At 43.5% G+C, this 25,680-nt stretch overlaps 1 protein-coding gene, 1 long non-coding RNA gene and 1 other non-coding gene across 5 annotated transcripts; 2 read left to right on the top strand and 1 right to left on the bottom strand.

Moving 5' to 3' along the window:
- The first annotated feature begins 160 nt into the window (after positions 1 to 160).
- TRNAQ-UUG (transfer RNA glutamine (anticodon UUG)) lies at positions 161 to 232 on the top strand. The gene has a single exon. It is a non-coding gene; the product is annotated as a tRNA-Gln (tRNA).
- Positions 233 to 2,648: 2,416 nt separating this feature from the next.
- Positions 2,649 to 25,650, bottom strand: NARF (nuclear prelamin A recognition factor). Of its 3 annotated transcripts, none has more exons than XM_063175903.1 (11): positions 25,602 to 25,650; positions 19,288 to 19,368; positions 18,300 to 18,443; positions 16,584 to 16,716; positions 14,986 to 15,120; positions 10,695 to 10,813; positions 9,701 to 9,830; positions 9,015 to 9,087; positions 5,959 to 6,096; positions 5,264 to 5,421; positions 2,649 to 4,698 (listed from the first exon to the last, which is right to left on the bottom strand). In XM_063175903.1, exons 1-11 carry the CDS (start codon positions 25,629 to 25,631, stop codon positions 4,457 to 4,459), a joined length of 1,383 nt encoding a protein of 460 aa, XP_063031973.1. In that variant the 5' UTR covers positions 25,632 to 25,650; the 3' UTR covers positions 2,649 to 4,456. The 3 variants fall into 3 exon arrangements, with proteins under 3 accessions (XP_063031973.1, XP_063031975.1, XP_063031974.1); XM_063175905.1 differs by lacking the exon at positions 25,602 to 25,650 and adding an exon at positions 20,342 to 20,364; XM_063175904.1 differs by lacking the exon at positions 25,602 to 25,650 and adding an exon at positions 19,825 to 19,898.
- On the top strand, positions 20,141 to 23,743 carry LOC134428882 (uncharacterized). Its single transcript, XR_010030490.1, has 2 exons — positions 20,141 to 20,219; positions 22,476 to 23,743. It is a non-coding gene; the product is annotated as an uncharacterized LOC134428882 (long non-coding RNA).
- Positions 25,651 to 25,680: the final 30 nt, after the last annotated feature.

Raw genomic sequence — 25,680 nt, 5'->3', positions numbered from 1 at the left:
CGCACAAACTCGGAGCAACCAGAATATTTGGGTCGTGTTGGATTCCCGTGAGCCATCCCGGGTTCACGGGCAGAAGGAACAGAACAAACAGCGATTTCCAAGTGGGATTTATTCATTATGGATTAATTGTGGGGGCTGGCGGGGAGCAGATGCACCACCCGGTTCTATGGTGTAATGGTCAGCACTCTGGACTTTGAATCCAGCGATCCGAGTTCAAATCTCGGTAGAACCTGCCCCAGGTCTCTGTTTTTGTGCTTCAGAGCCCAGCAGGGACAGAGTGGACACGGTGAAGCTCCAGCCCAGTCGAGGGGTGTCCTCGCCCTCTTGCCAGTTTTCTTCAATGCAACAAAAGTGGCAAAAGACATCATATAATTCTTGCTACTTTTTAATTTGGTGTTTGGTTGTATTTTACTGCTGTTTTACATTAAGTACTTTTGGGGGTACATTAATTTTAAAAATTAATTAATTACATTTACACTGTGGAAAATTTCATCAGGCAGATGTGCAGAATTTGGATGTTATTTTTAAGTCACTTTCCAACTACTCTCTTGGAAAATAAGGGCAGAAATGCAGTGTTTTGGGATAAATTGCACAATTTAAATGGATATTCCCTCTGCTTCGCTGACACAAACCCTCAGTAGTTATCTTTCATTTCCAGAGCAGTTAAGGACATCTTACAACTTGGTCCCCTCCTCCAAACCTGTCCTACAAGTCACTTGTTTACACAGCAACAGGAGCAAGCCTGCTCTGTTCACCAGCTCCTCCTCCTCTGGCCAGGTAAGCCTTGAAAAAAACACAGAACACCTTCAAATCGAGTTATTGTTTAGTAGAAATCCAGGTCCCAACTGCTGAAGAGAACATATGGAAATGTTTGCTCGATTCATTAGATTTACACACAACCTAGTGATGAAAAAAATCCCTTGTCTGTGTCAGGGCTCATTTTCATCCTTTCCTCACCTGTTGGATCAGGTCACACACAAAGACCTTTTCCTGTGCAGCAAGAGTTTTGAGTTTCTCTGTCTAGTGACTCAGCACAGCCAGCCACTCTTACAGGCTGCCCTCACACCCCTCAGAGCAAGAGCTTTAAAGCCACAGGGCTTGTCTGCCCTGCAAGCAATCAATATATTAACTATTTTAGAGAGCTAATTACCATTCATCTGGACCTTCCTCCTTCCATTTCACAGAGTTTGAGGTGCAGCTGTAATCCAAAGTCCCATAAAGTGCTGATACAAAACTGGTGCCACAGATGGGCCCCAAACAAACCCGCTGGGTGTAACCAGGTGTACTTAAAGAGTTAAAATTTTACATGGAATAACACAGAACCAGTGCAGAATTGAGTACTGAGATTTATTCACAATTCATGGTCATGCTGCACTGGAAAACAAAGCACCAAAATTTGGGTAAGTGAACATCATCCAGGTATAACCCAGCTGAGACTGCTGCATTTGGGTGTGTGCATTCCCCTGGGGCACAGCACAGGGGACACCCACAAATGGTGCTGTGCTGAGGGAACCCTCCTGCAGCAGGCAAAGGGACTCCCAACACCCTGGAGCAGCCTCAGAGCAAAGCACCAGAACCCCAAGGATCCAGCACCTGACATGCTCAGTTCAAGAACATCCCAAGACAATTTTATTAATTAATTTACTGTGTCCAATTCCTTTCCCACAGTCCTTCCAGTTTATAATTTTCTTCAAATCCTCTTATCCCAGCACAAAATTCAAGGGGGAGGTAAAGCACTATGGCTGTGGCCATGTCAGGAGCTTTTCCTGTTGCTGAAGAGGCATTGGCAATAGAAATTATGATGAAATCAGGGAATTAAATATGCTGTAATTTCAGAAGTGTGGCTACAAACACATGTTGTCAACATTAATGGACTTTCCAATTCAAATCCAGAATCCAATCTTAGGCAAGTCTTTCACTATATATGAAGCTGCAACAAGGTTTTCTGATATAGATTAAAATTTCAATGCAAGCAGGTGAAGGGGGAAAGATTAAAAGGAAAGAAAAATTCTATCCTGTAAAACTGGCACTTTAAGAAAAAGCCTTTAAAAAATTAAAACATTTTACTCCAAAAGTCTTAAAAAACAAAAGCTGACCAAAAAAAGAAACCAACCCAAAAAGACAAGTCCCAATTGGTTAGGTGATTAAATGATAATACATTTAATACATTCTGTGTAACCTGGTTTAGCATAGGAGACATTTAGGGAAGTGATGGAAAGGTTTGTTATGCAAAACCAAACACCACTACAAGCTCAGTTAGGTGCCTTCCTTATCTTTAAAAAAGAATTCTGCAGCAGACAAATCAACAGCTCTGCACTGTGACTGCCCCAGCAGGTTAAAAGCCTTGAGCAGATGGAAGGAATGGTGGATGCAGCTGAAACAGGTTATTGTGGACACTGAGCCAGTGCTTTCCCTGCAGTGGCAGCAGAGCAGACTGATTTCAGCCCATTGCTGCTCCCCCAGCAGCACAGGCACTGAACAAAGCACCCCCAGCCCTGGGAGGATCCATCACCCTGCACACACAGTTCAGGCTCTGCTTTCACAACAGCAAGGCAGCTCTTGGGGAGTTTACTGAAGATTTCCTCAGAAAAGCAAACTGATTTTGTACCATTGCACCCAGTAAACACACAGAAAAAATAAACACACTGTACAAAGAGCAGCAGAGATATAATTTAAACATGCAGCAGCTACAAACCATATATACAGAGAAACAGGCCTATACAAACAGAACAGGACCATTTATTACATTACAATTCTGGGAGAGTTTTTGGAGGAAATCACAGCAGATGAACAAAATCAGACCCAAGGAGGTGGATGTTGCTTCTGAAAGTTTGAAATGTCACACAACACCCCCACCTTTCTCCAGCACACACATCTATTACCCTTCCAGCTGCACACAGCTCCTGGACTCCCTTCCTGTACAGAGGTAGATTTCTGTCGATGTTCTGATATTGCACCACAGTAAATATGATTCTTATCACAAGGAACAACTTGCAAAGACTAATTTCTATAATTCATGGGCATCATCTCATTGTGGGCATTCAGGTAGTGCAGTAAATAAATTTGTTTGCACTTGAAAGAAAATTTCCTCCAAGTGCAATGGTTTGTTATTTAGGTGGAGGTCCAATGGAAAGCTGCAATTTTGAACAGCTTCACATGAAGAGAGCTGCTTTTTATCAGCAGGGTGACACTTCACTGTCCCTCTCCTTTTCAGCCTCCCTGGTGTAGCCAATGCCAGCTCTTGCCCTGCCTCCCCTGATGCTCCATCCCATTCCACTGTGTCCAGTTAAATGTGCATTTTAAACACTCACAGGTTTCTGCAGGAATCATACAAGCAGCAGTAACATTGAAGAAATTGGCGCGAAGACTGATTCAAACTGCATGAAATGGTTAAAAAAGCCCATCCACACTCAGGCTGCATAAGGAAAGCTAGAATTTTGCTAGCTTCAAACAGCCATTAATTGTGAACAGATCTGAAGAAGTCTGGCAGGAGTCTTAATTTCTTTTGTCCATCACATTCTTGAATAACTCTCTGACAACTGGGGAAGTTGCAGACAAGCTGAATGGCAGTACCACTTCACAATGTCTGTTAAATGAACCTCTCTAGCATATTTATAAAAATAAGTGCATCAAAAATCATGATGCCAACATACCATAACTCTGATGAGCTCACAAGCATTGCTCAGTATTTTTTCTCAGAGGCACCCCAGGAAGTTTTTTTTTGCAGAAGTCTTTCAACATGGAGACAAATGAAGGAACAATCTGGGCATGTTCCACTCTCAGAGAGAAGCCAAAGCAAGCAGCACCACTACTGCTGGCTGCAAGCTTGGCAGAAAACTTACATGGGAATAAAGTTCTCTTTTTGTAGCAATCAACCTATCTGGAACTATTTTAAATGAACCATTTAGCATTAGTTTCCCAGATTCAGTTTGTGTGAAGCATTCTGTGACGCTACATCAGTAAGAAATGGTGGCTAGCTTGGAACTGAGGATTTTTTGCTGAATTATGGATACAAGGCTTATAGAAATTCATTACATCTCTCCACATACTCACTTGTCCTTTAAAAGGGCTTTTCCTTACCAAGGTAAGCAAATCCCAACTGCATCAATACTGAAATTCCTGTGTTGACAGGGACTGCAGACCTAGAAGTAAAATCATCTCACCCTCTTGGAGGAGCCCATTTTGTGCAGTGAACCTTCACTCCAGGGAGCAACTTGGTCAGGAATTCCACTCCCTGTCCCTGGCACAAAGGGCTTGTGTACCTTGCAAGATTAGAATGAAGAAATCCACTGTATGCAGGAAATGACAAACAGTAAAATGAAATGCCAGTGGCAGGAGCCAGGGCTCTTGGAGTTGTGTGGGTTTTGCAGAGCAATGGTTCTGCCCCAGCTGGGCAGAGCTCACTGAGCCAGAGGTTCCACTGGTGCCCTGCAGCCCCAGCCCAGCCCTGCAGTTGTTACCATTTGATGTCCAGGCTGCTGGTGCTCTGGTTCACTGCACTGTAGGAGGTGTGCAGAGTGTCCTGGGCCTTCTTGGAGTCCATGCCCTCCAGCCAGTCCTGGTACATCCTCTGCACGTGCAGGTTGGCCTCTGGCAGCCTGACAGGGATGGCAGTGTACACCTCCTCCATCTGGGCCAGCAGGGCTCTGTCTGCTTTGCCATCCTCACCCTGGGCCTGGCCCTTCCCATTGAGGCACCCTTAGGGAAAAAAATAAATTAAACTTGAGATGTGATGGAGATTTGATATGAAAAAAAAAAAGTCTCTGTTAACTCAGAATTCTCTTTTCACACTTCTCTAAAGGAAGTTTTTTTTTAAGCTTCCTCCCACACTGTTATAGTTTGTATTTACCTAAAGTGACTCCAATATCAACTTCATCTTAATGGAAATGAGGTTTCCATATCACAAATCTTTCTCTGCATTCTCCATGGTTTTATGATCCTAATTATGTTCCTTGTCTTTTCTTGCCCTTGACAGCTACCATTTCAGAGCATCCTCTGGGGTTTGGCAGTGCAGTGCTGGCACTTATTTATAGGTCACAAGAGCACAAATATCATCCTGACTAATTTTAGAAAACTCAATCACTTTCTGAGCCAACCCTGCACCTGTAACTGGTGTTTTGGACCCTTCAACAAACAGTGAGATTTTAGATTATTAAGAAGAGAATGAAGAGGGAATGAAATGAAGTGCCTGCCTGTAAGGCAGCTTTTCTTTGAGATTCAAGACACACATACAGAACAACTGCAGATCCACAATTATCTTTACCTCCTGGGCAGGCAAGGACTTCTACAAAATGGTAGAAAAACTTTCCTTTTTTCAACTTCAGGACCATGTTTTGGATATTCCTGAAGCCATAAGCTGCTGCAAAACGCAGCACTGTCTCCCCATCCTTTTCAAGGGTCACTTCTTGAAAGTCCTTGTTCCTGGCAAGACACAGAGAGAACATTTTAACCCCCTGCATTCCCAGAGGAACAACCCAACTATGCCAGTTTGTATTCAGCTGCTCCAAAGGGAGCAGGACAAGTGTAACAGTGAGATCAAGGTGAACTCTAACTTTCTGAACTGAATTAAGCAGAAATTGAGGTGGAATCTTTGTAATGCAATTATACTTTATTTTTAAAGTGCAGGTAAGGTTTAATAAAATGAGCACCAGCAGGAGCTGCTTTAAAGTGAGAGACCTGCAGGTTTAGAGCCTGTAGCTGCCTGTCAGACCAGGTTAGCAGTGACTGCTGTCACCACCCAAAGCAGGGGAAGCTCCTGAGCTGCAGGAACCACTCTCTGCCAATGCCCCAAGGCTCTCAGTGCATTTGGACAAAACCCTCAATAAATCCTTTATCTTTTGGTCAAAGTGCTCAGGCAGTTGAAATAAGTGACTGCTGTGTGTCCCTTCCAACTGGAAATTCCCCTTTCTGTCCTAGCTCACCCATGGTACATAACAAGGATATAAAAGCTGAACTTACTTTAGTGCTTTGTAGGTGATCTCCTTGACATCCACACCAAAAAGCTCCTTTGCAGCATGTTTAAAAATGTGCTCCAGGTAACCATCAGATCTCTTGCCATCATGCCTTACTACATCCCCCTCCTTTAAGCCATCAAACCTTAGGGAACAACAAAATGGAAGATCAGCTCCAAAAATTTAATTCTTTCACTTGAATAAAGCAGTGTGTTTCTCTTCTTCTCTGTCTCCCCCACCAAAAAGTGTTTTGTAGCACTGAGAAAACATTTATTTTCATTTATTACAGCTTTAAAAATGTAAATTATTCAGGACAGCAGTAAGACAATGAAAAAAATCAATTAAAAAATATGCAGGGCTTTCCACATTGTGATGAAGGTGCATTGTTATCAATTACTGTTACTTGATACTTCTCAATCTGAAGATTTTGTTAACAACCTTTTACTGCTCAAGAGCCATTTTGGGAAAAAAATATTTAAATAAAATTATTTAAATAAATGGTCATTTTTTGAGAGAATAATTTGTGAGAATACAAAACTACTTCAGAAGTTCAAGTCTTTGCTGACAGTTCTGCTTTAGGAACTTTTGTCCCAGTCTGTGACACTGTGCCAATGAAATCACACCAAATCAGTAGAGCTGCAACCAGGTTAGAACAGTGTACACTGAAAATAAGTGTTACACTGTGGCTCAGGAGAGAAAATGGGAGCTCATCTGCTGGAAGTTCTCCTCTCCCCCAGGTAAAAGCAGCTCTGAAGGGCCCCCATTCACACAACTGCTTTAATACCCAGCACTTTATCACAAATTGCTGCCGTGCTGGGGCTTGTTTCAAGAACATGACTCCAAGTTGTTTCAATTTCTCTGCAGGATCTGCTTTAAAAACCCCAGAAGAGCAAGAATTCCTGTCATTAGGTCTCACAGCTGAACCAGTATTTTCAGATTGGTCCTTTTAAAAATTATTTTCCAACACAAATGGAGGGCACTTGGCTTGTTCAGCCTGGAGGAGACTGAGGCCAGAGCTCAGCAGGATCTGCAGCAGCTCCTGAGGGACAGCTCCAAACTCTGCTCTGGGACAGGGACAGAACCCATGGGATGGCTGGGGCTGTGCCAGGGGAGGTTGGGATGGATTTTAGGGAAAAGTTCTTCCCCAGAGGGTGCTGGCACTGCCCAGGCTCCCCAGGAATGCCAGGGACAGCCCTGAGGCTGCCAGGCATGCCCAGGGTGGGGCTGTTGGGCAGTTTGGGATGGATTTTAGGGAAAAGTTCTTCCTCAGAGGGTGCTGGCACTGCCCAGGCTCCCCAGGCATGCCCAGGGTGGGGCTGTTGGGGTGGCTGTGCAGGGCCAGGGGCTGCACTGGGTGATCCTTGAGGGCTCCTTCCAGCTCAGCACATTCTCTGATTCCATAAACTGAGCTAATGAACCAGCATTAATGAACAGCTTGGCCTTTCACTGGACAGGCTGACACAGAATTAAAAGCCTCCCTCTGTGTGATCCTGATACAGAACTACACGAGTGTCTGTGATTATTCCTGCAGGAACTTTAGTCATTCTCATTCTGTGACAGTCTCAGGTAGAAGCAAAGGAGCTGCACTACAAACACAAAGCTCCAGTTTCTCCCCTCTAGGTCCAAGCAGGGTTCCAGCTGGAACTGAGGAGGATTTTTCAGAACTTCCAGAGCTTTCTGTTTTGTGCAAGACAGCACGTTCATTGCTCCTTTGGAAAGGCCCCAAGGAACATCTGTCCCAGCTGAACAAAGATCAGGGAGAGAGAGCAGCCTCTGGAACCAAATCTGAGAGTTAAACACCACACAGGCTGCTCCCTGAGCCCAGCATAAGGGATGGAAACAAAACTCTCCTGTGCTTTGTGTGCTTCTCATCTAAACAGCTCAGTCTGATCTAATCTTGAAAAACTGACTGCTGTCTTCAGTATAAAAACTAATTCATTGCCATTTCCTGAAAGGGTGCTGCTCCTGGCAATGCACATGAACATATTGGGGAGTGGGAATTTACTGCCAGGATGGTGCTGGGAAACAGAGGGAGCCCAGAGCAGATGGTCAGGCCAGCACTGTGTGCACAGGGCACAGCAGCCTTGGGGCTCTGCACAGGGAGCACACAGAGCTCTCAACAGGGCCAGCACCCCCAGCCAGCCACACTGCCAGCAAGGCTTCAACTTCATCAGTCACATCTGTCATTACTGCAAATAATCTATATTTATCAATAAATTAATAATAATTCTTAAATATCAATCAGGAGCTACACAAATCTTCAAGTCATATTTTAAAATATTTACTGTATAAGGGTCATTACCTCAAATGATCTGCTTTGTATTCAGACAGTACATGCAAATTTATATTATCTGTTTTATATTACTTTTATACATAGCAAGAACATCTAAGAGAATATTTTTGTGGGTTTGGCCACTCTATAAGTGTGAAGCTGTGGTATATTCAGGCTTTAGTGCAGGTTTTTTCCTCTAAAAAGAAAAACCATTCTTCTGAGCAGTTTTACATTTATGTTGTGTGGGAAAAGGGTTTATAGAAAATTCTCAAAGGTTGACAGAAAACTCACAAAGTGTACACCTGTATGCAAACATTAAAATAAGAAATACTGACTTAAAAATACCATAGAATAAACCAGACATTGTTAAGAGAGAAATTGAACTAAAAACAAGTTCAAAGGATGACCTTACAAATAAGACTAGATACTTTAGAGGATAAAACTATAAAAATGCATTGTAGTAAGATCCACAAGGAGTAATTTTAGATGATTGATTTTAAGACATTTACAACACAGTTCAGCAAAAACTGACAAACCAAAATGCTTATAATGTATTATAATTAAGAAATAGTTGGCTTCTGATTGTGATGGCATGAATTATAACATCTGTATTGTCTCACCCTTCAAATGACACTGAAAATAGAAATAAAAGTTTTTAAAATGTCTCTCTAAAAGTTTTTAAAATGCCCCATCTCTAAGTCAAAAAAGAGCTTTATCCAACAATGTTGAATATGATCCAGCATGTCATTTGTCATCCAAACAAGGAAGCAATCCACAACAAAACTACTTACAAACTATCTACAGCTACTTCAGTCACATCTTTCATTGACACATTTTTCTGTTCCATTATCTGGACAATTTCACCTGTAGGAAAACACATGAATTTCACTTTTATCACAAAGCACAACACCCACTATGCCTCTGCTTCAGAGAGCAACATCCCGACACCTGCAAGTGCTTTGTGTCACATTCTCCAGCTCCTGCTGCAGTCACCTCCCTCCTGACAATTCCTGCCCGAAGAAAAGGGGCCCTCAGCCTGCCCAAACCCTGCTCAGATCCTCAGCCTTCCTGTTAGGCCAAGTCTGGAAACATCCAAACTTGGACACCAAGGCTAAAGACAAGATCCTTACCAAAAGGCAACTTGTACCATGAATGAGGAATAATTCCTAATAAAATAATGACCACAGACAAGCCAGAAAATTGTTTTAAATATGGATTTGCATAACTTGTACCTTCTTTAACAAGCTGTCAAAATACCTGATTTTTTAGATGAATAGCAACTTAGAAGGAAAGGATGTGTCACTCTGCCCTCCCTGTGCAGTACCTGTACTACCAGGAGCACAAAAATATGTACTAATTTTTAAAGCCAACCTTATGACTAAAGCAGACTTGAAAAAAGCAAATTCTGTCAGAAAGGCTATTCTAACAATGGCGATTCACTTTTATATTTAAAAATTATAAGTTTAAAAAAGTTAACCTGATGTCAGGACACAATCAACTTCTGCTGAATTGTACAAGGCAGTGTAGAAATCTTCCCTCAAGGCTTCCAGCTTTTTGTCATAACAAGGTGCCACAACTACATGGAAAATTTTATCAGGAGACAAATTCTGTGGAATACAGAAGGGAACACATGTGAACTCCATGAAGAGCAAAAGGCAGCTTGAAGGATGACAAGGACAAAAATAGTGACATAAACCTCATGCAGGCAATACCAGGAATAAGTCCCTACATTAAATTTAAAGAATGTTCACACAGATAATGATTTGCCAGAAGTCACAAAGCATCAGCAATAAACTTCCAAAGTTACTGTCCTGGCTGGAGCAAACTCCCTCACATTTTCTGCAGCTTTTTGATTGCCTGAGAAAGTGGCTACAAGTCAGGAGTTCAGAGTTCTGGTTCCTGGCTGTCACCCACTCACTTTCACCCACAGCAAGCCCTTCACAATTTGTCTGTCCATGTGCAACCATTCCCTACAGAATGTGCCTGTGGCTCCTTTGAGGTATGGGATGGAAAGAACAGCAACCTTTTCAACATACAAAACTGAGGAGATAAAAAGGTTAGCTCCAAGGATACAGTGCTTTTATTGAGCTCAGGTCACAGGGCAATTTCCACATTATTCTCCTCCACTCCTGTTTTGGCTCTGCTGTAGAAACACACAGGCAGCATTACATAAAAAACCCCTTTAGCTGCTATGGATTTAACTTTAGCCATAAATATCTAAATCCATGCTGCACTGGGGGTGCAAGGACTGCTGCCAGCTCACACTGATGTATGAAAATCATGGAGGAAATCATGGAGGAAATGAGGTGCTTTGTACATTCCTCTCATCATGGGCACTTAAACAGCACACAGCACCATTTCTTCTTCAAGTAAAGGACAAATATAATACACTAAGATCTGTATCTCAGTGTTAAAACCCATCTGCTCTATTTAGAAGAATATAAAGGTAACAGTAAATCAGAATGACTTACCTGCTGCCTGGCAAAGTAGCCCTTCACTAGGGAGCCCATGATCTGCTGTGGGGACTTGGCAGTGCAGATGTGAGAGGTGACCAGGTTGGTGAGCACCCTCTCAGCATAACGGATCCAACCTGGAAGCACAGAAACATCCCAGGCACAGAGCAGTGAGCCATGAGCACAGCAAGTGCAGCAGTCACACAGCACACCCTGAAAATGGGGACACCTTCACACCAGGGAGGACATGTCTGTGTAGGCTGGGAGCCATAGGAAACCTCAGGGCTCTGTTAATAATGCTTTAGTCAATAATTCACTGTGCCAGGAGTTCTAGACCAAGGTCCACTGTGAACTTCATGACCTGCTGCCCCTTCCTCATGCACAGATTTAACAAAGCAGAAAGAACAAGACCCCAGCTAACAGAAATTTGACCTTTTAGACCTCAGCCCTTGGATCACCACATTCTACAACAAATGCACTGTTTGGCTGCTTAACTGAAACCTGCTTTTTCCTGAGATTTAATATCCCTGCACCCAGCCTGCTCCCCCAGAACAGAAGAATCACATGAGAGCATTATCACAAGATGCACATGGATTAAGCCTAGGGAAAAAAGGCTTTTTTTTACTATTGTTAAAGTAGCCCCACCTTCAGAAACATCCCCACACTCACAGGAGCCACCTGGAATCTCTCTGTATGCAACACCCTGTCCTCAGCTTCTCAGGAACTCCCTCTCTCACCAACCCCTTCAGCATTCCAGCTGTGGATACCCACAGCAGCCAACATCCAGAGCTGCTGCATTATTCCCCCAGTAAATGAACAAATCAAAGTATTTTGGGTGTGTAATTCTTTCCTGGGCTCTGTAGCTCTCACTGAAAAGCCCAAAATCCTTCACAGCAAAGGTTTGGAGCTTTTTTCATCTATATGACACCTACACTGTGCAGCAGAGTTAGGCCCAGCCTTCAAGGCAGGTGTGCTGCTTTTGCTGCTAAGAAATAGTGGAAAAAACCCCCACAAACATTTTGTCTTCATGCAAATCAGTGATTACATAAAAGAGAAACTGCTGTGCAGTACATGCTGCCCAGGAAGGGGAAAACCTGGAGGTTAACTTTCAAGCTTGAAATTACCACTTCTGTGAAAACACCTGGTGCTGTTCAAGTCTCAACAGTACCACAAATGCCAACACCAGCACAAAACTGGGATGAAAAGCAGTGTTCAGATTATTTGTCTCTGTGTAGCAGAGAAATAGTTTTAATAAGATATAGCTGAATAGTTGAAATAGTTGTAATAAGACTTTATTGATGAAAACAAGGTGCTGAATATTATGGAAACCCAAGGATCCTCCAGCTGTTTAAATGTTCCCAGTTCTTGTTCTGCACAGACCTCAAGTTGGTTTCCATAAAAACCTCAAAGGCACACATCATCTTCACCAAGCATTCATTTCTGCTGTAGGAAAAGCTGAGGCCCATGGATTTGTCTATTAGGACTGTACTGAACTGCAAGACTGAACTGAAATTTGCCTAATGTCCACCTTCACCTGGGACTTTAAATCACAGACATTATCCACAAAAAAGCACTGAATTTACTGGTGCTTGGTAAAAATCTATTAGCATATTCTGCTAATGATAGGTACATCCTATTGCTTAAATGGCTTTAGTGTCAAGTGCTGTCCAAACAGAACAAAAACTGCTTCAAACAAAACAAGGACAGTTTTTAAAATACTTGTACTCACCATTTATCAACCCTGCAATGAGGCTGGTTCACATAATTGGAATAATTTTGATCTTGTACTCATGACCTATAAGGAAATTTCACTAAATCCCAGGAGATTCCTGACAGGTATTGTCTGAAGCAATTCCTTAAATTGTTTCTGTCCTTGCAGTGGATGGAACAAGTGTCTCACAGCTGCAGCTCCCACAGATCATTAGTGTCATTAGTCACTGGTTAATTGCACAGCAGCCTGGGTGAGTGAGCATTTATCACACACTGCTGTTTGTGCCCCCTCACCACAGTGAGGGAAAACCTCAGACACCCCATTGTAATGTCAGGAACACCAGCTCTCACCCAGACCTACACCCTTCATAAATTCATTGGGATTCTTGGCCATTTGCTGGCTGTGTTGCCATCAAAGAGCAAGGAAGCATTACAAATTACTACATAAATCCCTGCAGCTGGAGCTCAGAACATGTCATTTTTGGTGGTTCTTGTGAGATCATGAAAATGCATCTGTAGGAAGTGCAAAAAATGCAAAAACGAAGCAAACTTTTGCTACTGTAAAACCTCATTCCTGGGAAAGGAAATTCACTGACTGGGACAAAAGCATCAGAATCCTCAATATTTATGATATTCCTGCTTTAAGTCTGCCCCACAGGCTTTTCTGGGAGAACACAGGTTGGCAGTGCCTTAAAGCCACCAGATTTTCCACAGCAAATGCTTCATGTTGCTCACCAGCTCAGTACACTAAGGAAGGGAATTGATTCTTTTGAGATATTACAAATACTATCAGTAGTAACACTGCTGTTCTTTAACAGGAAAACCCAAAATGAGCTCACTTTCTCCTCAGAGAGCAGCAGGAGGTGAACAATTAACACAGAGACAAGAAATCAGCTTTTCTCAGGTTCTGGATGTGCAGGCTCTGCTCTTTGCTCATGGTAGATGTCACACCCTGCCTGCTGCAGAGGGTGATAGCTCTGTGCAAAGTCACACACCAAGATAAAAACCAGTAAAGCATTTTTTATACTTGAGTTCACACTGACCTTGCATCTACAGAGCTATATAAAAACCATTTTGTGCTGAATACACCCAGTAAACAACAGCTCAGGGACAAATTTATGTAATCTGGGGGCAGAAAGAGGAAGGAGAAAAATGAACAGAAAATGCACACAGACAAATAAGGACAGGAAACACAGTGAACAACCTCACTTGGAAGATGACTAATCAGGATTTTTGCTTTCTCTAATTGCTGACAGAAACATAACCATGTTTTCAAAATGGATTGACAGTGATATTCTGGGTTAGTTTCCCAGAAATGGAAAGCATCCAAGCTTGTTACCACCTCTATCACAGCAGAGAGCTGACACCAAAACCAGCACTGACACCAAAAACTATTTTGTGCAGACCACACAAGGACAAGGAAAGTGCTCCATTAACTATGTTAAAGTATCTCCACTGAGAGCAGCAGATAATCTGAGCTCTGTTTCCTGATGAAGCAAATTAAAATTATCACAGAAATTCTAAAAGAAATCCTCAGGTTTTGAATTTTACCTAAAGAAAAGAGAAGACAACAAAACTAAGTAATGGGGGGGTTTCAGCTGCACAGGTTTTATATGAAAAAGAGCAATATATGATGTGTCTGCTCCTGAAGATAAGAGGTAACACTAAGATAACAGTAACAGAAAAAAAGAGACATGTTTTTAATACATATATGTAGTAGTTAAAGCATAACCCAGATATTTCCACTACAAAATATACAGAATAAACAATAATACAAGTATAATTCAAACAGCAGTATTTAAACTTCAAACCAATAACAAAAGCAGATTGTGGGGATCACTGACTGCAACTCCTGATCACTCTAACTTTTCTTTAATAAATGCAATCCACTTGAATGATTTCAAAGCTAGCAAGAAGTGTTTTGCTATTTTTCTCAGTCTTTTGAAAAGCAACACTATGAACTTTAGGGTGGAGCTGATGAGGGTGGTAGGCAAAGGAGTTACTTTTATCTCCTTTTTGATACTTCTTTTTTAGGAATATTTTTATTTGAATTGAAATGGTGCTGTGCTAACAATGCAAAAGGTAAGCAGTGACTGCATGTTCTGCATCTGTGCAGGCTCTGCTCATACAGAACACATTCTGAGGGGCAGGGTTTTCAGAAGTGAGACATCCAGTGAGTCAAGTCTGTGACATTTCATGTGAGAATTATTTTCCAAGTGTCAGACACATCATCTCACAGCCATCACAATGTCACTTGCTACTTTCTCCTAGGCTTAAGTGGCAAGTTCTAAACTTTGCTTAAGGTAACAGAGGTTGTGCTTTAATTCTATCAAAGTTCCTTTAAGATTCTTTTGCATGAGGAAACACCCAGTTAAACTTTGAGGTGTGAACACACAAGAAACACCCACTAAACTCCTTTCACAATCCAAGCACTGAAATGCACTCAGCATGACCACTGACACTGGGAACAAATACTGTGTGCTTGAAAAGCAAATAAAAAATTTAAATTATGTAAGGCTCCCAAAGGAAGCCACCCTTTCCTGAGCTCCTTGGTGGTTCCAGTTTGAAGGGAGGGAAGGATGGATAAATCAGGTCTCACCAGGGCAAGCAGAGGCAAACATTGGTAAGGCATGTTCCTCCTGGTTCCTCCGCTGGTAGCGCTGCACAAACTCCCTCTGGCTCTCCAGGATACTGAAATCTGCAGCTATGGTGGTGTCAAACACATAATGCACCCCTGGGGAGGCAAGCAGAAAGGAACAGGGAATCACTGGAATGCTGTTCCCCTTCCAAAGTTCCAGGCCTATGAAAAATCTTGAAGGATCAACAGGTGTATTCCTTCCCCCCTGCACATTTTCACAGAGTCATAAATAAAAGCCATACACTGCAAAAACATCTTCTACACCCTGAGTTTACAAGGACCACCAAGAGCACTGCAAACATTCTCTGCTTCCCTCTGAGCACTTTGCATCTGTCACTTTTAGCTCAGCTGAACCAATGTCACAACTCCTGCAGTGACTCTGGCAGAGAAATGTTCTTTTCAAGACATGCTGAAGTCACAAAAAATCCTATCCAGCTCAGAGGCACATCTGCCACTGCTGCAGCTGTTTGCAGAGCTACAGGAGATATCAGCAGCCCAGCAGGGACCTGCTGGCTCTCACTTGGCAGCACACTCCCTGAGAGCCCACGTAACACTGAGCACATCCCCACAGAAGTGAGGGCAGATAATCAATGCATTCTAGGAAAACTGGGGCCCACCAGAACTCAGGAATGCTTTGAGATGAAGAATATACACTGGGTACACAGATGCATCAGAAAAAACATGTGAAATGAATATATATAGATACAGATAGAAGGAAATAGTTTATAGGTTTCTTACTGTTCTTTTTCTTTCTTCAAGTAAATGTAAAAAAATCCCAAACTTACAAGGGAAGTGGCTATTGCTTTTTATTTAAAACTATATACACTGACCAAAGGAAATACAGCTTTAACATAAAATAGGCAGATACAACAGTTCTTGTAATTTCAAATTACAGCAAAAAACCAGAACTGAGAATCTCCTAGAGATACAATGTGTCAAAAGCACTGAAAGGAACTTTGAATAAGAATTACCTTCTCCCTCAAGTTTTACAACAATGGGAAGCTTGTGACTAAACCCTCCCTGACTTCTTGGTAGCCAAGGTTTTGGAGGCAGCTCTACAAGGTCCCTGTGTTCTGTGACCTTTCCTGTGAGCAGGGAATGTCCCCAGTGTGTCTCTCACACTGCTGCAGGTGGCACTGGTGCCTGGAGTTCAAACTCTGAACGAGGTTGTGCAAGGGCACTTCAGCACTGTTTAACAAAACATCATGGGATGGAATCCCACCACTGGCTTTGCTTGGGAGGAGCCCTAAAGCTCATGCAGTGCTAGTCCCCCATGGCAGGGACACCTTCCATTGTCCCAGGTGCTCCCAGGCCTGTCCTTGGACATTTCCAGGGATCCTGGGGCAGCCACAGCTGCTCTGGGAACCTGGCCCAGGGCAGGCCCTCATTTCTTCCTATTATCTAACCTAACCCTGCCCTGTTTCACTCCATGCCCTTGTCAAAAACCCTCTGCAGCTCTCCTGCAGCCCCTTCAGGTACTGGAGGGCTGCTGAGAAGGCAAAACCAACCAAAATGATCCCTCCCTTTCTGCTTCACCACCATTATCAATGCAAACTTACCAAGACTTTTGAGGAAACCACAGAGTCTCTTGGCTGCTTCATTCACAGAGAGATTGAATTTAGCAGCAAAGTAAGGCAATGACTGAGGGCACAGTGACACTGCCAAGACTTTGTGTTTTGAGGTATCACATTTCTGGGAAGTGAAACAAAGAGAGAGAAAAAAAATCATTAAAACAGGGTAAAGCTCCTTGCCTTCCCTTCCTTTCCCATTCCTGGAGTTATTCTTTAGAGTCTCATGCTTCAGTGGGCCATATCATTAAAAAAAACCCTGTGAAACAAGCCTCAAGTGCAGCAGAACAGGATGTTCCTCTGATCCTGACAGTGTTCATCTGCAGTCATCTGTAGATGTCCCCTTTTACAGAACTCAGGGGAAATCCATCCCTCCTAGGACAATTCTGTGCTTGGATTCCAGGTGGCACAAGGAAAGTTAAGGGATATTCAGCACCTCTGATGTTCTAGTAGGATGAAATATTCTAACAAATAGAAAAAGAGCTGTGTGTTTAAACATTTACAAAGAATGTTTACAAAGCTGTAGATACAACCCAGCAAATGACACATCTGATTTTTTGTTAAGGCTCCTGTGTCTTTATCACTGCAATTGTGGAGGGAAAGTGGCAAGATGGGACTCTCAGCAAATCAGCTTTGTAGGCACTGAGGAATCCCATGAAAGTAGCCAGGGTATGGTGTGGAACTGTGCAGCTCTAGTGACTGTGGCATTTAGCTGAAGATTTATCTTGTGTTTCAGCTGGGACATTTTCCACACCAGTGCAACCCCTGGAAGACAAAGCAGGCCTGTGCCACAGACAAGTGTCACCCTGCAAAGGTCAGAGCCCACAGTCTGCACTGATCCAATAACCCTTCAAGGAGAGCTCCTGGCTCAGAGCTCCTGACTGCCCCTGGCTTGTGCTTGGACCCCTGGAGCTGTGATCAAGGCACCTGACTGCCTTGCTGTTGTAGGATTCAGGCCCTCTTAGCAGGGCCCAAAATATTATTTTCCCCCCGTTCTCTTCTAATTTTCTCATACATGACAACACCATTCTGTATGGACAGTAAACTCCTAAGAAAATGTAAGTACTATGTAACTAATCCATATTTATGACACACATGTACAGATCAAGAAGCTTCAATTCTAGTAGCTTTTGCACAGAAGTCTGGAGCAGAACTAAAATAATTTAATATCAGGGTCTAAAGATCTGAGCACTACACACAGCAACTAACTTCTAGAAAAAACAGAACTCAGCAGAAAATAAACCAGCAATAGAACACTTACAAGGTTTGCTAAGAATATGGACAAAATGTAGTCAGGTTGAAAGTCTATTAAACAGAATTTTAATTTCAAGAACATGTCTTTATAGGTGTGTATTAGCACCAAAACCACCCAGAACAGTCCTAGCAGTGAAGGTATGAATATCTATAAACACTGAACTGCAGAATAATTTGTTAGTGCAGTAATGAAATCATCACATTGCCAATAAATTTTCCTTCTGCAGGTGCAGCAACTTTCCTCTGGTGTTTACATTAAGTGCTGTGACCTTGCAACTCCAGTACAGAATTATTTTAAGTACTTTTAACGTTTGTGTTGCCCAACTTCCTCTTTGGAAAAAGCATATCCTGACAAATCTTCACATTATCTGCCTTGGAGACCAAGCTGCTTAGTCATTCTGGAACTGCCTCCTCCTCAGAGCCAACAGTGGGGCATTGTTTGGGTCACTTTACCTTATTAAGGTTGAGAACACGAAAGAACTCCTTCTGATTCTGCTGGAAAACTCTGGCTCCTTCTTCCAATGTCATGCAGCTGTCACAAGCTAGGCAGTCGCTAAGGAGTATTTTAGCATTAGCCAATGTATCAAACTCATTTTTCTGGGGGCAAAAAAAAAAGAAGTAAACAAGTATTTAGTAATGATCAAATGATTTTCAACATTTCTGCAAACAAACACAGTATCCCTGTTTGGTTTAAAGCAGGACAATCCACAACACTTGCATAATATCCAAGATTATTTACAGGTAAACAAAACAATATGTTCCATCCCAATCATAGCTCTGCTCCTCCTATTACTGTGAAACTGCAAATGTTTAAGTGTAAACAAAAATCTAAATTTAGCCCCTAGTCCATATGCTAGTAACTTAATTTGCACTGTGCTTCAGAGCTGACAGTGCCCATCAACTCACCCAGCAACTGAGAAAACTTTCCCTTGAACTATTAAAGCTCTTTAACCAGATACCCTCTATAACAGCAAGGTGGCTTAGGCTTTGTAACACGAGGTAAAACAAAGAGAACAAGTCCTACAATTGCACTGAACATATTCTGTGAGATCAAGAGTTTCACACTATCTGCAGCTCACTTGAGAAAAAGGAATACTTGAATATACAGAATAAATTGATATTTTGTCCATTTGTACTATCAAAACTCTGCTTCTTATAAGTTCTGTCTCTGTTCTGAAGACTTGTCATAAGAGTTTTAGCACTCTAAATTTTTAGAATTTAGAATTTCTGTTTTGTGTTTGCATTGTAAGGGCTTTTATTGCACCTTTTTGCAAGATTTTTGATTCACATATTAAGGGATGTCTACAAGAGCTCATAATTGTTTTCAACTGCTTGTTGTTTATTATACTTAGTAGTTGAAAGTTGTCTCCTTATAACCTCCTTCGGGGTGCACAAAACAAAAGAATATAGAGTCTAACAGAGGTTTTAGAAGGAACATTACCTCTTCAGAGCCATCATTTGAACTCAATGCATCAACAGATGCACTTTGCGTATCGTCATTTTTCTGTTTTTTACTGCATTCCTGAAACAAAACATAAAATGCGCAGATTATGCAAAGCCTGTTCACCATTCTGTAAGAACACTTCTGCAGAACTGTTCATGCCATGAACCACGGACAGAGCTATTTACAGCGTTGTGGAACACATGCAAGACCCCGTGTTCAAAGTGCCATCGCTACGATGGAAATAATTTCTCCGAATTCCCCCGCTCCATCGGTTCGAGCGTTCCGGGCGTTTGTTAACCCGAGGGGCCGTCGGGCAGGCACGGCAGGGCACGGCCACACGCCGGCGACACCGCGCTCGGGGCTGTCACGGGGAGGACGCGGAGCTCGGTGACCTTGGGGCCGGCGGCCAGCGCGGCTCTGTCTCCCCGCCGGGGCTCTCCGGGGCCGGGGCCGTGCCCGCGGGCAGCATCCCCCTATACCCGCGGCGTGTGCCCCGCACGAGGGGCGGCAGGACCCGGCCGGGCACTCGCTCACCTTTTTGCTGCAGTTCTCGCACTTCATCTGCGGCGCGGCCCTGGCGCGGCTGCCGCGCGGTGCTGCCGCCGGGGCTGCGGGACAGGAGAGAGCGGGGCGGGAGGTGAGAGCCGCTCGAGCAGCGCCAGCCCGGCCCCCGACGCGCTCCCTCCGTCCCCGCCGCCCTTTGTTACCGCGCCCGCCCCGCCGGGCGGTCCCGGGGCGGCCCCGCCGCGCTCACGTGTCCCGCAATTCCCTGGCCCGGAATTACCCCGCAAACGCCGCCGGCCCCCGGCAATGCGGTGGCACCGAGCGGCCTCGGCGGAGACGCGGGGGGAAGGTGCCCCCGCAGCCCCGCACGGAGAGCGGAGCCCTCACCGCTGCACCCCCGGCTCTTCGGAGCCCCCCGCACCGAGGTAACGGGAGAACGGGCGGGCACGACCCGCAGCTCAGCAGCTCCACCGGGATAAAAACCCCGACAGCGAAATCCCCCCGCGAGCCCGAGCGCAGCCTGTCCGGGGCAGCGGCGGTGCCGTACCTGCCGCCGGGGCCGAGCCTGTGGCCGCAGAGCGGGCGGGGCGGCACCGCCTCCTCCGCCGCCTCCCCCGGCCGCGCCCGCCGGGCTCATTGCGGACCTGCGCCGCCGCACGTACGCGAGGGACGCCCCCATCCCGATCCCGATCTCCATCCCGACCCCGGTCCCGTTCCCCATCCCGACCAGGACCCCCGGGCCGCACCGACCCGCCAGGCCTGCCCTCCGCGCCCGGCTCTGCGCCCGAAGCTTCGCCGCTTCTCTGGAGAGTCCCTGCGTAATTTTTTACAACGCGCTCCTCTGTTATATCGTACAATGGGTTTTTTCCCCCTCGATTTCTGTTTTTTTCCTAATGGCTTTAAAGGGAAATGACACTCTGCGATTTATTAAATACAGCATCATCACCATTTTATTTAACCGATATGCTGCGGTTTCCCATTCCTGTAACAAAACACAAGTAGCAGCAATGCTGTTCCCAGGCAGGAATCACAAATCCTCGTGAACGGGATTACTGAACAGATATCAGCCTTCCAGTCTCAAAGGCCCTGGAGTATTAATCGAGAATTTTTACGATTTCTTGTGTTTCTGAACCTCAGGTAGGATTTAGACACAAAGGTTCAATCAACGTTTTGCTCCTTTTTTAACCCCCAGCCATATGAACACACACGTACAAGCAAACGCCTACACAGAGTTTTTCAAGTGTAAAATGACGTTTTATAAATTAAACCACAGAACTTCCGAAAAACATGCAATTTCCTGCCTTAACTGCAACTTTTCTACAGCACTGGGTAAATCCCGTCCTATAACAGTGCTTTAAGCCACACATGGGTTTTGAGCACAAGGGCTGGAAACAGGCACAGCCAGAGATGTTTGTTACCCAAAACCACAACTTTAAACACTTGTTCCATGTTCAGGACACTAAAGATAACCCCAGAGAAGAATGTTGACCTTCTTATAATTATTTTTTAATTTGCAGACTATAGGTGAGTTATCACTGAGGTCAGAGAAATCAACAATTCTTTAGCTTAACCATGATGAAAGAAAACGGAAATGTTTTCATACTTACGACTTAAAGAAAAGTAATCTGATGCTGCTTTACATATACCCTGGAAAAATATCACTAATCCTGGCTTGAGGTAAAAATTGTAATAGCTTTGGTAATAATTTTCTGTGCCTCTGCTTTCTTCATTCAAAATACGTTCACATTTTTTATTAGTGTATTAGCCCAAGCTTTTTAAAAGCACCACAACCACTGAGCAATTCCTATGTGATCTAAGAATTCCCATTTCCTACAGACTTGCTGGAATGCAGCATTATCTGACATCTTTTTTGTTCCTGTGGATGAGTATTTTCATACAAGAAAAGCACCTTATTCCACCAGGATACAACAGCTATAGCTGCACTGGCCAATAAAGTGACAGTATAGAGGGGAAGTTCTAAATTAAAAATGTGTTGAGATTTGCACTTAAAAGCACAGCTAAAATCTTCCTGTTTCACACTCTGATTATACTTACATTTATTATCCAAAACTGATAAAGTGATTCTTCAAAAGACATGCCAGTTTTGGATATTTCTGTAACTGCACAGATCATATTTAAAATATTTTTTATTTCACAGAATCACAGAGTGATTGGTTTGGGTTGGAATGGACCTTTGAAAGTCATTTAGTCCAAAGCCCCCTTGCACCAGACCAGGCTGCTCCAAGCCCTGTCCAGCCTGGCCTTGAATTTCCAGGGATGGGAATCCCTGGTGAACTAAGTTAGTAATCTGTTACAGGACTGGATTAAACACATTCTTCTGCACGTCAGCAAAGGGCAAAGACTGAATTTCCCCCCTATTTCTTGTACTCACAATGAAAAACTGCATAGAAATGGAAGCATTTTGCAAGAATATTGAGGACACCTTAGGCACCTACATGAAGTATCCCTATTTCATCCTTCATCCTAGGAATACTTGGACTGAATTAATTTCAATTTCAAAATTCAAACAAAAAGAGCTAAAACTTATACAAACTGAAGAGTGTGCAAGGAATCTCTGTTTCAGTGCACAGTACAAGGTTGTATTTATGAAATCATTAGATAATTAGATGTCTCATTTATTTTATTGCCAAGAGCACTCTGTGCTTTCCATTCTCCCACAGAACAGTGGATCTTTGATCAACCCTCACGGTGTGCCTGAAAACCTGAGACAAGAAACAGCATCCTGCTTTCATCTGGGCATGGTGACACCACCTTTGCACTCTCCAAAAGCTTTCCTATGCCAGCAGTAGGCAGCTCTTAAAGGCATCACCTTCTTTTATGGCCACTGTTGATGTGTTTGGCCTTCATGTAACATTTATCCCTGCACCTGAAGCATTTACACCCTGAATGAAATGGAGAAATAAGAATTTCCCTGTGAAAACAGCAAAGTGCTGCAACCAACTGCAAAGTGCTGCAGGCTTTGCATGGCTCCTGCAGGGCAGTGCCAGCTGATGGCACTCCCCAGCTGGCAGAGCTGGGCAGTAACTCCTGGCTGAACATGTGTCCATGAGATCTGTGCCCTGTTCCACCCAGGGCAGGGCCAGCACAGGCTCCTTCTGTGGGCTGAGCTCATTTCTGACAGCACTCCCAGCCAATTCTCCAGCCAAAGCATTTGGTGGCTGCTTCCGAGCAAGCACTCTGGAATTTATCCTGGCATGTCAGTCAGATCACATGCTTATTGCACAGCTGAATTCTTAAGTTTAAGAACTTAGGGTGGAAAAAAAAAATAAGGAGTTAGAAAAGAATATTTAGGGAAATGGTGTGAAATAGGAAAAAGCACCAGAATTACACACATGTTAAACTAATTCAAAATAAAGGCCAGTTCTGTTTTATTTGCATGTTCTTGGGTTTAGGTCAATGGCTTAAAAGTTGCAAGTGTGTTTGCTACACAAATAGAACATAAACACTTCCACAGAATCTATTTTTACATTGTTGAGGAAGAAGTCTACAAATAGTCAAACACATATTCCTGAATTGTTTCTTTTGGAAAATGGTTTTTGTTTCTGCAGCAGTGGTTTGGAATTCATGCTGTTCTTTAGGTCCAGCATCAGGCTTTCAAAATGTTCCTTCTTCCTTTTTCTATTGGAAGGCATAGCAGCACTTACCTACTTGAAAGAGCTGGTGTAAAATCCCCAGATTTTAGAAAAAATGCTGTAAGAATCATTAATGGATAGCAGAAGCTTACAAGGATCCTTGGCATATTTATTTGGATTGTGTATGTGTGTGATATTTCCCATGGCTGAAAAAATTTCTCTGTAACTTCATAATTAAATTAAGTCACATCAGGTTATCCTGGTGTGACCTTTGAAGAACTGCAGAAGTAGAGAGTTGCTGATATTTTTGCAGTTAGTAACAATAATAAAATACATGCTTTGTGGTTTTTGCTGAATGGAGATGAATTTCTTGCTTATTTCACTCTGCTCTAGACACAAGAAACCTTTTGTCTTTTATCAATCCAAACAGCTTAACATTTGGTTTCCAGAGAAACCAGTTGCTTATAAAAACTGATTGACAGCTAATTAGACATAAATTTCTTCCTAAAAGCCTCAGTCAGCTGCTTGTTTGGGTTGAGCACACGTGATACTTCTTGCTTCCTATTTTTCATCCAAATCCAGCAGCTGGTACCTTGTGACTCACAAGCAGCCAATTCATTCTTGCACTTCCTCACTGCCTTTTCCCATTAACTCTTACACAGAATTTTACACAGGTATTTTCCAGTACTTACACTTAAATGTCTGTATTGTGGACTCTCTGGGGGATTATCCCTATCTTCACTCTGGAATGTTATGAAAGTCATTGGTCAAAATCTTAATTTGCCAGAATAGTGTTGAGAACAGCTAAATAAACTTCTATCATGTCATGGCCCTGAGAAAACACGCCAGAATATATTAATGTTCGGAAAAAAGCCAAAATTTGAGGATTTCATCCAGGAAGGACATTCCTGTGCAACTGAGAGAGGACCAAGTATCATTTGTAGATGACTGACTTAGAATAATTTAAGAAGTTAAGCTAAACTGCAGATGTCTGCATTTCACCTCGAATGGACTGAACGGGAGCAGCTTTCCCACATGAATGATGTTTGAAGCATGAAACATTTTCCAAATGCAGCCTATTTGTCCACAACAGGAAAATTACTCTGTATTTCAAGTGAATTAGAAACTTTCCTCCCCCAATAACAGATTTTCAAACCCAAGCCTTCAGCTGATGTACAGTTCAGAAAACTCATGACATCAATGTTAGACGTGTAAGATTATCACTGATATTTCTGCTTTGCAAATATAAGTGATGTCCAGGTGTTAGAAAAAACAAGTTATTTGTTGGTGAAATTGCCTTGTTGAAGTCTAGGGCTTGATAATGCTTTAATGACCTCAGACCTAGCAGAGGTTAACAAAGTGTGAGCAAAAAGGATGCCCACTGGCAGTGGGCACCAAGAATTCAGAATTTAGGGGCCATCTGGCCAGAACTCCCAATATAAGGAAGAAACAGATGAAGCCAACTCAGCAACTGTGCTGAAATCAGCTCCAGCTGGGTAAAAGGGAATTCTGGCGGGTGGAATCTGCAACCACTGACACAAGAAATTCACCTATAAGAAGGAAAGGCTGAGCATGAGAGTTATTAGCATGATGGATCATTAATCAATAGAAGACAGAATGCTAATTATTAAGAGAACGATGTAACTTATAGTCAGTGAACACTAATGTCTTTGCTAAAATGTACAAATAGTTAAAAGCTTTGGTGTGCTTGATGTGTGGAAATGTCCACCTTGCACCCTGTGCAGAATAAACAACATCTCCTTCCTAAACTAAAATGTCTGTGTTTAGAGGGCTCCTAAAATCAGCAAAACTTTCCTGCAGCCATTCCAAACCCACCTGGACGCGTTCGAGGCGTCAGCAGGGCTTGGACTGAGCGATCTCCAGAGGATCCTTCCAACCCCAGCCGTGCTCACACTGCCACAGCCGGGGCACAGCACCGGCTCTTTGTGTCACTGCCGTCCCAGGTGCTGCCATCGAGCACCCAGAGCTTTCCTGGCTCTGCAGGAGCTGCCCGAGCCTGGCGAGAGCCCCCAGGGCTCCCCTGCTCTCCCCGACCCCTCATACAAGGGGCCATGTCCGCCTCACCCATCTCGGCTCGTATCCACTGAGGCTCTCCCACACACCCAGCCTCACCCTACAGCAGCTCACGCGAGGTTTCTGCTCTTTCCAAGCACCGCCAAAGTAAAACAACCAAGGAAACATCGACGCTCTTACTTCAGCAGCATCCGCGGGCCCCGGCGCCATGCTGAGTACTGGCAGCGCGCCGCCAAGCAGCGCGCCGCCATCTTGGCGC

This window comes from Melospiza melodia, chromosome 24 (assembly GCF_035770615.1).
Source record: "Melospiza melodia melodia isolate bMelMel2 chromosome 24, bMelMel2.pri, whole genome shotgun sequence".
Taxonomy (NCBI): Eukaryota; Metazoa; Chordata; class Aves; order Passeriformes; family Passerellidae; genus Melospiza; species Melospiza melodia.
This window is presented reverse-complemented; position numbering and strand designations above follow the sequence as displayed.